At 34.9% G+C, this 13,315-nt stretch overlaps 1 protein-coding gene across 4 annotated transcripts in view; it reads right to left on the bottom strand.

Moving 5' to 3' along the window:
* Positions 1 to 1,234: 1,234 nt before the first annotated feature.
* Positions 1,235 to 13,315, bottom strand: part of LOC131949702 (proton-coupled zinc antiporter SLC30A2) — a 31,164-nt gene continuing 19,083 nt past the window's right edge. For all 4 annotated transcript variants that reach the window (XM_059311562.1, XM_059311564.1, XM_059311563.1 and 1 more), the window contains exons 5-10: positions 13,017 to 13,163; positions 9,154 to 9,307; positions 4,468 to 4,975; positions 3,547 to 3,652; positions 2,304 to 2,438; positions 1,235 to 1,815 (exon numbers count right to left, since the gene is read on the bottom strand). In XM_059311562.1, coding sequence (XP_059167545.1) covers positions 1,670 to 1,815; positions 2,304 to 2,438; positions 3,547 to 3,652; positions 4,468 to 4,975; positions 9,154 to 9,307; positions 13,017 to 13,163 — 1,196 coding nt within the window. In that variant the 3' untranslated portion in view covers positions 1,235 to 1,669. The remainder of the gene's footprint in view (positions 1,816 to 2,303; positions 2,439 to 3,546; positions 3,653 to 4,467; positions 4,976 to 9,153; positions 9,308 to 13,016; positions 13,164 to 13,315) is intronic.

Genomic DNA, 13,315 nt, shown 5'->3' with positions numbered 1-13,315 from the left:
TAACGAGAGCACGTTTTATCATTATCGGTGTGTTAAATAACTCATTGATACTCAGGCTAGATAAAAACGCAGGCTAGAGTAGATAGATACCTAGTCTAGAGTAGATAGATACCCAGGCTAGAGTAGATAGATACCCAGGCTAGAGTAGATAGATACCCAGGCTAGAGTAGATAGATACCCAGGTTAGAGTAGATAGATAGCCAGGCTAGAGTAGATAGATACCAAGGCTAGAGTAGATAGATACCCAGGCTAGAGTAGATAGATACCCAGGTTAGATAGATAGCCAGGCTAGAGTAGATAGATACCCAGGCTAGAGTAGATAGATACCCAGGTTAGATAAAAGATGACCAGCTGATTTTCAGTGATCTGAAGGGACTGAGCATACTCAGCTCTTATGGGTACCTGGCAGTTAATAAAAAAAGGATGAACGGGAATACCGAAAAACAGTTAGTGGTCTTGCATAAACAATATCAAACTTCTAAGGGGGGGGGGGGGGGGTTAAAGTTTGGTGACTAGGTCGGAATAATGACCAGAGCAGGGGGGTAGGGTTGTAAGCATGCATGACATTACACTTTTTCATTTTGTAAAGTCATTTTGAATGTAGGCACTAATTTTGCATATTGTTTTTTGTAAATTACAGTAAAAATGATAGCTTTTTCCCCCCAAGGCCAGATAAAGTAGAGTTTATCTGCTTTAGTGACCTCTGCATACCAGGGGATAGTGTGGTCAGCACTTTACCCAGCCACTTTTGCTTCTTTGAGTCAGGTACCCATTAGAGCTGGGTGGACTCATGGATGTCCTAGAGATTTAGAGGCCCTGATCCAAACTCCAGACTTTTGGGTCATAAGCTCTACCATTCAACCACACTATTCCTGATCTTCCAATGAGTAAATATATACAAAATTGAGGTGGGAAAGGGGGGGGGGAGAAGTAAAGAATTAGAATAGTGAGACATTGTTTACAGACAACCTCTAAAGTGTGAGTATAAAATTTCATTATTTGGGTAATCCAACATTTTAAAGTACTGTAAATAAAAGTTTTCCAAGTGGGGTAGGACCTACAATACTCGGTAGCGAGAAAATAAATACCTGATCACTACGCAAAAGAATCTAGATAAAATATGTTCAATTTCTTTTTTTTTTTAAATTATTATTTGGATTTAGTCACATCCTTTACACAACTGCTCCAACAATCAAGACAAAACAAAATAAATAATCAAAAATTTTACTTTTGATATAAAAATTAAATTTAATATACATTAAAGTAGAACTCTTCAGTGAATAGAGTAAATAAATGAGGTCATAAACCAATGTAATCTCAGCATTTGACAAAAATATAAAGAAGTAAAGCACTATGTGTTTTAAATATGAAAGACTAGACTGGAAAGTTTAGAAGGCACTGGAGTTTTGTCCCTTAGCACTAGAGTTCTGTTCCCTGGCACTAGAGTTCAGTCCCCTGGCACTAGAGTTTTGTCCCCTGGCACTAGAGTTTTGTCCACTGGCACTAGAGTTTTGTCCCCTGGCACTAGAGTTCTGTCCCCTGGCACTAGAGTTTTGGCCCCTGGCACTAGTTTTGTCCCCTGGCACTAGAGTTTTGGCCCCTGGCACTAGAGTTTTGGCCCCTGGCACTAGAGTTATGTCCCTTAGCACTAGAGTTCTGGTCCCTGGCACTAGAGTTTTGGCCCCTGGCACTCCTGGCACTCATCCATCTCTGTGACGTACTCCTCTATCTGCATGGTGGTCTCTGAGATGTTGAACCGGCGCTGTATCGCCTGTGACGCCATCTTTAGCACTCTCAGCGGATCAGATTTTTTGTCTGAAATAGACATTTGTAAAACAAATGTAAGTAATCCAAACTTTGTGTGATGGTTTGCAGCTTACATGTTTTAAGATTCTAAAAGTTAAAGTTATCTTATATTGTAATGTTGCTGTAAAAAAAATTTTTAAGTAATATAATTTTTATAGTATATTTTTTAAACTGAAATTATAACTAAATTTAACTTTACTTTAAATTCTACTTTATCCAAAGTCAAATTATAAAAAAGAATTTTAATGGCACAAGATGAGAGTTAAACAATTAAACACAGATACAGTGTTTCTTTCAAACATACCTCGGGGAGGGGGGGGGGGGGGGTATGGGGCACTCGGGGAAGGACAACCATTTTGTTTGCGGAGGGAGGGGGGGGCAGTAGACATAGCTAGATGTAAATTAAAACAGAAAAAAAATCAATAACTTTTATGCAGGCAAACTTAAAACTCAGCACAGCTCAGATTTAAATGGACAAAAACATTATTAGAACTCACCAACAGCTAAGTGGACAGACAGAGCTGTTTTGTCCATAGTCAGTGACCACACCCTCAGATTGTGGATGTCCAGCACACCCTCAACTTCAAAAAATGTTTCCCTCACTTCAGCAAAGTTAATTCCCCTTGGTGTACCTGGGCAAACAAATCATACCAAATTAGCTCCCTTTTTCCTTTTGTAACTTATGTCACATATTCTACTGTTTAGTTAATTAATTTAAAAGTTACAATATATTTTTAATTCAATCCTTGATAAACTATATATAGGAAATTAATTGTTGAACTAATGTCTTTTTTAACAAGACAAAACTGGTACAATATATAAATTATGCTTGTCTATATAAATACAGCAACTTACTACTTATAATAAAATGTTGTGTAAGTTACCTTCTCTAATGAGAGGTACTAATACTATTATGTACTAAAATATATGGGCTTATGTGGCTGAATGATTAAGGCTAAAACCTTGGTAGTTCTGATGCAGGTGTTTACATATAGGTATGGAGTGACTGTCGTTTATAGAAATAACAAGGTAATAACAAAAGTTAGCTAAAGATGTGCAATGTGTGTGTGGTGACCAGCCGTACAGCCAAAACTGCCCATAATCTGATAACCAGCAATGCATGGTCAGTATAGTGACCAGCCGTACAGCTAACAAAACTGACTCACCTTCCATTAAGACAACAATGATGTCCCTCATGAAGGTCAGCACATGAAGGTCAGTATTGTGACCAGCCGTACAGCTAACAAAACTGACTCACCTTCCATTAAGACAACAATGATGTCTCTCATGAAGGTCAGCACATGAAGGTCAGTATAGTGACCAGCCGTACAGCTAACAAAACTGACTCACCTTCCATTAAGACAACAATGATGTCCCTCATGAAGGTCAGTATAGTGACCAGCCGTACAGCTAACAAAACTGACTCACCTTCCATTAAGACAACAATGATGTCCCTCATGAAGGTCAGTATAGTGACCAGTCGTACAGCTAACAAAACTGACTCACCTTCCATTAAGACAACAATGATGTCCCTCATGAAGGTCAGTATAGTGACCAGTCGTACAGCTAACAAAACTGACTCACCTTCCATTAAGACAACAATGATGTCCCTCATGAAGGTCAGTATAGTGACCAGCCGTACAGCTAACAAAACTGACTCACCTTCCATTAAGACAACAATGATGTCCCTCATGAAGGTCAGTATAGTGACCAGTCGTACAGCTAACAAAACTGACTCACCTTCCATTAAGACAACAATGATGTCCCTCATGATGGTCAATGTTGTTACCAGCACAAACAAAGAGAACATAAATGTACAGATGGGGTCAGCTATCTTCCACTCCGGCTGGGGAAAGATGGACACTGGTCAGCACATTACCAGATACAACATTCAGGTAAAGTATAACTACTATAAAACCCTTTTAAAAAATATGTTTTTAAAGCACGAAAAATACGATAAATTCTTTTATCTATAATAGAAAACAGTGATTAAAATGAATAAAAGATTTCCTGATCTACCAAAACTTTTACAATTATTTGAAATCTTTTGATTTGATATTGATACTGTTAAGATTTTCTTCTTACTTTTAATTATTTGAAATCTCTAAATTAATTTTTAATCACATGTAATAAAGTTTTTTTTTAATTTGTTAATAATGTTATTCAAGAGGATTTCTTCCACCATATTTAAATATTATGGGTCAACATGTTAAGTGCCACATATATCTTATGGACTCTGACTAGGCCTGCTTATTATTCTGCTGTCTTATGTCTAATTAGACTGAAATTTAAGTAATGTATTATCAAGGTGTGCAAGAAATCGCTCAGGTATAGCAGTTAAAAATTGTGTTAAACCACCTATTAGCACACAGCCTAGCCTAGTGGTAGAGCAGTAGACTGCTAACCCGAAAGTCTCTAGTTTGAATTCCGGTTCGAGTCAATATATCATTGAGTACACCCAAATCTAATGGGTACCTAACTCACTTAAGGGAAAGACAGCTGGGCATAGTGCTGACCACACTATCCCTTCTAATGTCGAAGTCAAGAAACATGAACTCTACTTTATCTGCCCAATCGATGGGTAGGTCTAAAGAGGAATCTTTACTTATACTTACCTATTTCAACCAATATCTCTACTACGGTGAAAAAATTAAAACCTACCTTGTAATAGATAATGAAGGCAGCAACCAAGACTCCAACACTCTGAAACAAATCACCGATGACGTGAATGAACGCGGCCTTGACATTGATGTTGGACCCACTATGGTGGGACTTTTTCTCCACAACTTTTCCAGAAAGTAGCGGCGCTGTCTCATCCTCCTTGCTGCCGGCTTCTACGTCAGCCATGGCTCCGTAGCTCCCAGTCTTGGAGGCCGACTGGCTCAATCTTCTGGAGTCACCTTCTCCATCATGGCTTTTGTGGGAATGGCTGTGACCTCCACTTTCATGTAAATGGCTGTGACCTCCATTCTCATGGGAACGGCCATGACCTTGGCTTTCATGAGAATGACCATGACCTCCACTTTCATGTAAATGGCTGTGACCTCCATTTTCATGGGAATGGCCGTGACCTTTGCTTTCATGAGAATGGCCGTGACCTTCGCTTTCATGAGAATGGCCGTGACCCCCACCATGACTGTGGGAGTGCTGGTGCAGCGTTGTACCCAGGCTAAAGAAATAAGTTGAAATCATTTTTAACTGTCAAAGAAAAAAGTTGAAATAATTTTAAATTGTCAAACAAAAAAGTTGAAATCATTTTAAACTGTCAAACAAAAAAGTTGAAATCATTTTTAACTGTCAAACAAAAAAGTTGAAATCATTTTAAACTATCAAACAAATAAGTTGAAATCATTTTAAACTACCAAACAAAAAGTTGAAATCATTTTAAACTACCAAACAAAAAGTTGAAATCATTTTAAATTGTCAAACAAACAAGTTGAAATCATTTTTAACTGTCAAACAAAAAAGTTGAAATCATTTTAAACTACCAAACAAAAAGTTGAAATCATTTTAAACTACCAAACAAAAAGTTGAAATCATTTTAAACTACCAAACAAAAAGTTGAAATCATTTTTAACTGTCAAACATAAAAGTTGAAATCATTTTTAACTGTCAAACAAATAAGTTGAAATCATTTTAAACTGTCAAACATAAAAGTTGAAATCATTTTAAACTGTCAAACATAAAAGTTGAAATCATTTTAAACTGTCAAACATAAAAGTTGAAATCATTTTAAACTAACAAACAAATAAGTTGAAATCATTTTAAACTGTCAAACATAAAAGTTGAAATCATTTTAAACTAACAAACAAATAAGTTGAAATCATTTTAAACTAACAAACAAATAAGTTGAAATCATTTTAAACTAACAAACAAATAAGTTGAAATCATTTTAAACTGTCAAACATAAAAGTTGAAATCATTTTAAACTAACAAACAAATAAGTTGAAATCATTTTAAACTGTCAAACATAAAAGTTGAAATCATTTTAAACTAACAAACAAATAAGTTGAAATCATTTTAAACTGTCAAACATAAAAGTTGAAATCATTTTAAACTAACAAACAAATAAGTTGAAATCATTTTAAACTAACAAACAAATAAGTTGAAATCATTTTTAACTGTCAAACAAATAAGTTGAAATCATTTTTAACTGTCAAACAAAAAAGTTGAAATCATTTTAAACTGTCAAACAAATAAGTTGAAATCATTTTAAACTGTCAAACAAACAAGTTGAAATCATTTTAAACTAACAAACAAATAAGTTGAAATCATTTTTAACTAACAAACAAATAAGTTGAAATCATTTTTAACAATCAAACAAATAAGTTGAAATCATTTTAAACTGTCAAACAAACAAGTTGAAATCATTTTAAACTAACAAACAAATAAGTTGAAATCATTTTAAACTGTCAAACAAATAAGTTGAAATCATTTTAAACTGTCAAACAAATAAGTTGAAATCATTTTAAACTATCAAACAAAAAAGTTGAAATCATTTTTAACTATCAAACAAATAAGTTGAAATCATTTTAAACTGTCAAACAAAAAAGTTGAAATCATTTTAAACTGTCAAACAAATAAGTTGAAATCATTTTAAACTGTCAAACAAAAGTTAGAATCAGTTTAAAATGTCAAAAAAACATCACATTCAAAGATTCTCCAGTGAAAACAGGGTAAGTGCCAATAGTTATTTCACCTCAAAACCCTCAAGTCAGGACTAACTCTGGACCACTCCACCACCACACTGGTCAGTTGGCTTATTAAATAAATACACAAGTCAAGACAAAGCTAAATGAGAACCCACAAATGTGTATATAAACATCTATTGCATTGTTACATTTACAGACTGTAGAAGATGAGGCTAGGACTGCAAGGCTTACTTAAGTTGTCGCAGATAAAGGGTGCCATTGAAAACAGAGTCCAATGGAGAGGTGTGGCTGCAGCCCTTTGCTTCTTAGGGGCCACAAAGGAATAAGTCAAGTTGATACATTTGCAATGCAAAATACTTTTTTTGTTAGAAGCTGCTAGTTTTGTCTCCTGTGTGTAGTGAGGTGTCGTACTTTGTCTTACAGGTAAGTTTTATAATGTTTGATACCCTGGAGGTCTCCTAACATATGTGTTGTATGTAGTCTTACAGGTAAGTTTTATTATGTTTTGATACCCTGGAGGTCTCCTAACATGTGTTGTATGTAGTCTTACAGATAAGTTTTATTATGTTTGATACCCTGGAAGTCTCCTAACTTATGTGTTGTATGTAGTCTTACAGATAAGTTTTATTATGTTTTGATACCCGGGAGGTCTCCTAACATATGTGTTGTATGTAGTCTTACAGGTAAGTTTTATTATGTTTGATACCCTGGAGGTCTCCTAACATATGTGTTGTATGTAGTCTTACAGGTAAGTTTTATTATGTTTTGATACCCTGGAGGTCTCCTAACATATGTGTTGTATGTAGTCTTACAGATAAGTTTTATTATGTTTTGATACCCTGGAGGTCTCCTAACATATGTGTTGTGTGTAGACTTACATATCATAACGTTTGATATCCTGGAAGTCTTGTTACAGTTTTGTGTTGCCTTACAGATAAGTTTTATCAGTAACTGATACACCGAGATCAAAAACCTATATGTTTAATCAACACACATTGCTAAGGTTTTAGTCCATGATGATGATATTTTCATTTTAAAACTAGTAAAATGTATATCATCATCAAATATCTATAATCATCAAATATCTATAATCAATTTGATAGTAGTTTGACTTACAAGCAGTGTTTTATCTATAGACTACATAAAATGGACCATAGTGCATATGGTATTTTAAAAAAATAACAGCTAAACTAGCTTTTATATATCTCTCTTGCTAAGTCTGCTAAAATAAGAAGGCTACCATAAAACTAATATTCTGAGGGGAGGTTTCCCCCAGATCATATGATGATTATACATATTTTTCCCAGAAACATCTATAATTCTCTACATTGGGAGCATACGAGACACCACCATGTAAGGGCTTAGCCATTCATACCCCGCTCTCTAGGCATATCCCTACTACCCCCACCAGTCTGGTGAGCTGTGGTTCACGCAAAATGTTTGCAATCATAGAGCCAGGTTTAGTGACGGCTATTAGGGGCAGATAATTTAGTATTTAAACAATTTGGGGGAGGTAACTAAGAAGAGGCTGCTTTCACAAGGGGGGGGGGGATGGCGGGTGTTTATTGTCTTTCACGAGCTACTGATAGTGCTTTATATATTTTCAGTTTAAATATTTTCAGTTGCAGCACTGGTAGTGTTGAATTCACAAATTATGAATTACTGAAAAGTAGAAAATAAAATAACTAAATAGCAGCATAGAGTTCATCTGTTTCAATAACATAGACATGCAAGGGCATAATGACCAGCCGTCTTTGTTTCCCTAACATGTGTTAGAAGCCCATAAGAGATGGGTGGACGCAGGGACGCTCTACTGATTTGAACCCAGACTCGAACTAGAGACATATGGGCTAGTAGTCTAGCTCTCTGCCGCTAGACCACATCGCCCTTTTATCCTAACCAAACCATGTTTTTATTGTCTGTCTTGTAAACCATGATCCTAGCATGCTTTTATTTTTTTTTTTAAATTAATCTGTAAGCTTTAAAAGTTTGTATTTTTTTTAGAGGTGTTTACATATGTGGTGTCCCAGTGGTTGCTGCTAAGTGTGTCTATATTTATCATTAGTGGCTAATGATTCTCATGTCAACAGGTCATCATGTAACCACATTCTGCCTGTGGGGCTGTAGGGATAAAACTGTTGGCTTAGTTTTCTCATGTTAGTTCACTTTTATTTTGTTTTGTAGAGATCATAAACACTTATGAAATTTTTTTTAAAAACTTGAACATTCCTTAAACAATGTTAAGGGATGGAGTGGTCAAGTGGTAGAGGGGAGTGGGGGAGCTAGACTGCTACCCGTAAGTCTCGAGTTCGAATTCAGGTTCAAGTTAGTAGACCCAGCTCTGATGGGTACCTAACTCACATTAAGGAAAGTAAAGATGGCTGGGCATAGTGCTGACCACACTATTTCTTCATATGCCAAGGTCACAGAAATAGATGAACTCTACAACACTTCACTTGCCCTATAGACCGAAGGTTTGGAAGCAAAACTTTACTTTCAAACAATGTTGTGGCAGTTAAAAAAAAATTCACTAATACAATGTTAAAGTCTATACCAGTTGTGGCAGTTAAAAAACTTAAGCATCACTTACACAATGTTAAAGTCTATACCAGTTGTGGCAGTAAAAAAAATGTGAGCATGACTTACACAATGTTAAAGTCTATACCAGTTGTGGCAGTTAAAAAAATTCACTTACACAATGTTAAAGGCAACACCAGTAGCAGCAGTGATTAACATAATGGTGGCATCTATCTCGTAGTTGTCTTCCATGATACGCAGCACCGCAGAGTACACCAGCACACCTGTTAGCACCCACAGCATCAAGATGGACAGAAACGCCCCCAGAATTTCTGCAGACACATACAAGTTTATGCTACAGAATCACAGTGCTAAATGTGTTAGCACCCACAGCATCAAGATGGACAGAAACGCCCCCAGAATTTCTGCAGACACATACAAGTTCATGCTACAGAATCACAGTGCTAAATGTGTTAGCACCCACAGCATCAAGATGGACAGAAACGCGCCCAGAATTTCTGCAGACACATACAAGTTCATGCTACAGAATCACAGTGCTAAATGTGTTAGCACCCACAGCATCAAGATGGACAGAAAAGCCCCCAGAATTTCTGCAGACACATACAAGTTCATGCTACATAATCACAGTGCTAAATGTGTTCACTACATGATGTTGAAAGGGTTCTGATGTTTGGTGTAGAAAAATTAAAATTTACAAAAAATTTAAAGTATGTTTTATAATATTTTCTTACAACAATTTACATTTGAGTAGAGAAGTTAAGCACTTGTATGTTATTCCATAGACAATGGAATGGCTTAAGACAAATGGGGAGGGTTAGGTTAAGACTTTGATATTGTTGGCAGTCAGTTTTCTAACTTTCGCTTAACAAAAAAGTAATGATAAAGCATCTAAAAATTAACAATGAAGCATAGACAAGGCTGTACATTAGATTATATAAAGCCAACAAGTAACCAACTACTGTGGAAATGGAAGTTGTACATTAGATTATATAAAACCAACAACTAACCTACTACAGTGGAAATGTGTACATTAGATTATATAAAACCAACAACTAACCAACTACAGTGGAAATGTGTACATTAGATTATATAAAACTAACAACTAACCAACTACAGTGGAAATGTGAACATTAGATTATATAAAACCAACAACTAACCAACTACAGTGGAAATGTGTACATTATATAAAACCAACAACTAACCAACTACAGTGGAAATGGAAGCTGTACATTAGATTATATAAAGCCAACAACTAACCAACTACTGTGGAAATGTGTACATTAGATTATATAAAACCAACAACTAACCAACTACAGTGGAAATGTGTACATTATATAAAACCAACAACTAACCAACTACAGTGGAAATGGAAGCTGTACATTAGATTATATAAAGCCAACAACTAACCAACTACTGTGGAAATGTGTACATTAGATTATATAAAACCAACAACTAACCAACTACAGTGGAAATGTGTACATTATATAAAACCAACAACTAACCAACTACAGTGGAAATGTGTACATTATATAAAACCAACAACTAACCAACTACAGTGGAAATGGAAGTTGTACATTAGATTATATAAGGCCAACAACTAACCAACTACAGTGGAAATGGGAGCTGTACATTAGATTATATAAAACCAACAACTAACCAACTACAGTGGAAATGGAAGTTGTACATTAGATTATATAAAACCAACAACTAACCAACTACAGTGGAAATGTGTACATTAGATTATATAAAACCAACAACTAACCAACTACAGTGCAAATGGAAGTTGTGCATTAGATTATATAAAACAAACAACTAACCAACTGAAGTGGAAATGGAAGCTGTACATTAGATTATATAAAACCAACAACTAACCAACTACAGTGGAAATGGAAGTTGTACATTAGATTATATAAAACCAACAACTAACCAACTACAGTGGAAATGGAAGCTGTACATTAGATTATATAAAGCCAACAACTAACCAACTACTGTGGAAATGTGTACATTAGATTATATAAAACCAACAACTAACCAACTACAGTGGAAATGTGTACATTATATAAAACCAACAACTAACCAACTACAGTGGAAATGTGTACATTATATAAAACCAACAACTAACCAACTACAGTGGAAATGGAAGTTGTACATTAGATTATATAAGGCCAACAACTAACCAACTACAGTGGAAATGGGAGCTGTACATTAGATTATATAAAACCAACAACTAACCAACTACAGTGGAAATGGAAGTTGTACATTAGATTATATAAAACCAACAACTAACCAACTACAGTGGAAATGTGTACATTAGATTATATAAAACCAACAACTAACCAACTACAGTGCAAATGGAAGTTGTGCATTAGATTATATAAAACAAACAACTAACCAACTGAAGTGGAAATGGAAGCTGTACATTAGATTATATAAAACCAACAACTAACCAACTACAGTGGAAATGGAAGTTGTACATTAGATTATATAAAACCAACAACTAACCAACTACAGTGGAAATGGAAGTTGTACATTAGATTATATAAAACCAACAACTAACCAACTACAGTGGAAATGGAAGTTGTACATTAGATTATATAAAACCAACAACTAACCAACTACAGTGGAAATGTGTACATTAGATTATATAAAACCAACAACTAACCAACTACAGTAGAAATGGAAGCTGTACATTAGATTATATAAAACCAACTACAGTAGAAATGGAAGTTGTACATTAGATTATATAAAACAAACTACAGTGGAGATGGAAGTTGCACATTAGATTATATAAAACCAACAACTAACCAACTACAGTGAAAATGGAGGCTGTACATTAGATTATATAAAACCAACAACTAACCAACTACAGTAGAAATGGAAGCTGTACATTAGATTATATAAAACCAACAACTAACCAACTACAGTAGAAATGGAAGCTGTACATTAGATTATATAAAACCAACAACTAACCAACTACAGTGGAAATGGAAGTTGTACATTAGATTATATAAAACCAACAACTAACCAACTACAGTGGAAATGTGTACATTAGATTATACTATAAAACCAACAACTAACCAACTACAGTGAAAATGGAGGCTGTACATTAGATTATATAAAACCAACAACTAACCAACTACAGTAGAAATGGAAGCTGTACATTAGATTATATAAAACCAACAACTAACCAACTACAGTAGAAATGGAAGCTGTACATTAGATTATATAAAACCAACAACTAACCAACTACAGTAGAAATGGAAGCTGTACATTAGATTATATAAAACCAACAACTAACCAACTACAGTAGAAATGGAAGCTGTACATTAGATTATATAAAACCAACAACTAACCAACTACAGTGGAAATGGAAGCTGTACATTACATTATATAAAACCAACAACTAACCAACTACAGTAGAAATGGAAGCTGTACATTAGATTATATAAAACCAACAACTAACCAACTACAGTAGAAATGGAAGCTGTACATTAGATTATATAAAACCAACAACTAACCAACTACAGTAGAAATGGAAGCTGTACATTAGATTATATAAAACCAACAACTAACCAACTACAGTGGAAATGGAAGCTGTACATTACATTATATAAAACCAACAACTAACCAACTACAGTGGAAATGTGTACATTAGATTATATAAAACCAACAACTAACCAACTACAGTGGAAATGTGTACATTAGATTATATAAAACCAACAACTAACCAACTACAGTGGAAATGTGTACATTAGATTATATAAAACCAACAACTAACCAACTACAGTAGAAATGGAAGCTGTACATTAGATTATATAAAACCAACAACTAACCAACTACAGTGGAAATGGAAGCTGTACATTACATTATATAAAACCAACAACTAACCAACTACAGTGGAAATGTGTACATTAGATTATATAAAACCAACAACTAACCAACTACAGTGGAAATGTGTACATTAGATTATATAAAACCAACAACCAACCAACTACAGTGGAAATGGAAGTTGTGACTCACCCACTCTGTACCAACCAAAACTTAATTTTTTGGTCGCTGGACGGTGAGCCAGGTACAGGGCCATCAGGCTGATCATAAAGCTGGCAAAGTCAGTCAGAAGATGAGCCGCGTCAGACACAATGGCAAGGCTATGGGCCAGCAACCCACCTACAATTAATGATTTTGTTATTAATTAGTTAATTAGTTACCACACAATAGCAAGGCTATGAGCTGGCAACCCACCTACAATTAATGGTTTTGTAATTAATTAGTTAATTAGTTACCACACAATGGCAAGGCTGTGAGCTGGCAACCCACCT

This window comes from Physella acuta, unplaced genomic scaffold, assembly GCF_028476545.2.
Source record: "Physella acuta isolate Inbredline_101_S28 unplaced genomic scaffold, ASM2847654v3 ptg000710l, whole genome shotgun sequence".
NCBI lineage: Eukaryota > Metazoa > Mollusca > Gastropoda > Physidae > Physella > Physella acuta.
The sequence above is the reverse complement of the archived record's forward strand: the minus strand, read 5'-3'. Positions and strand labels throughout refer to the sequence as shown.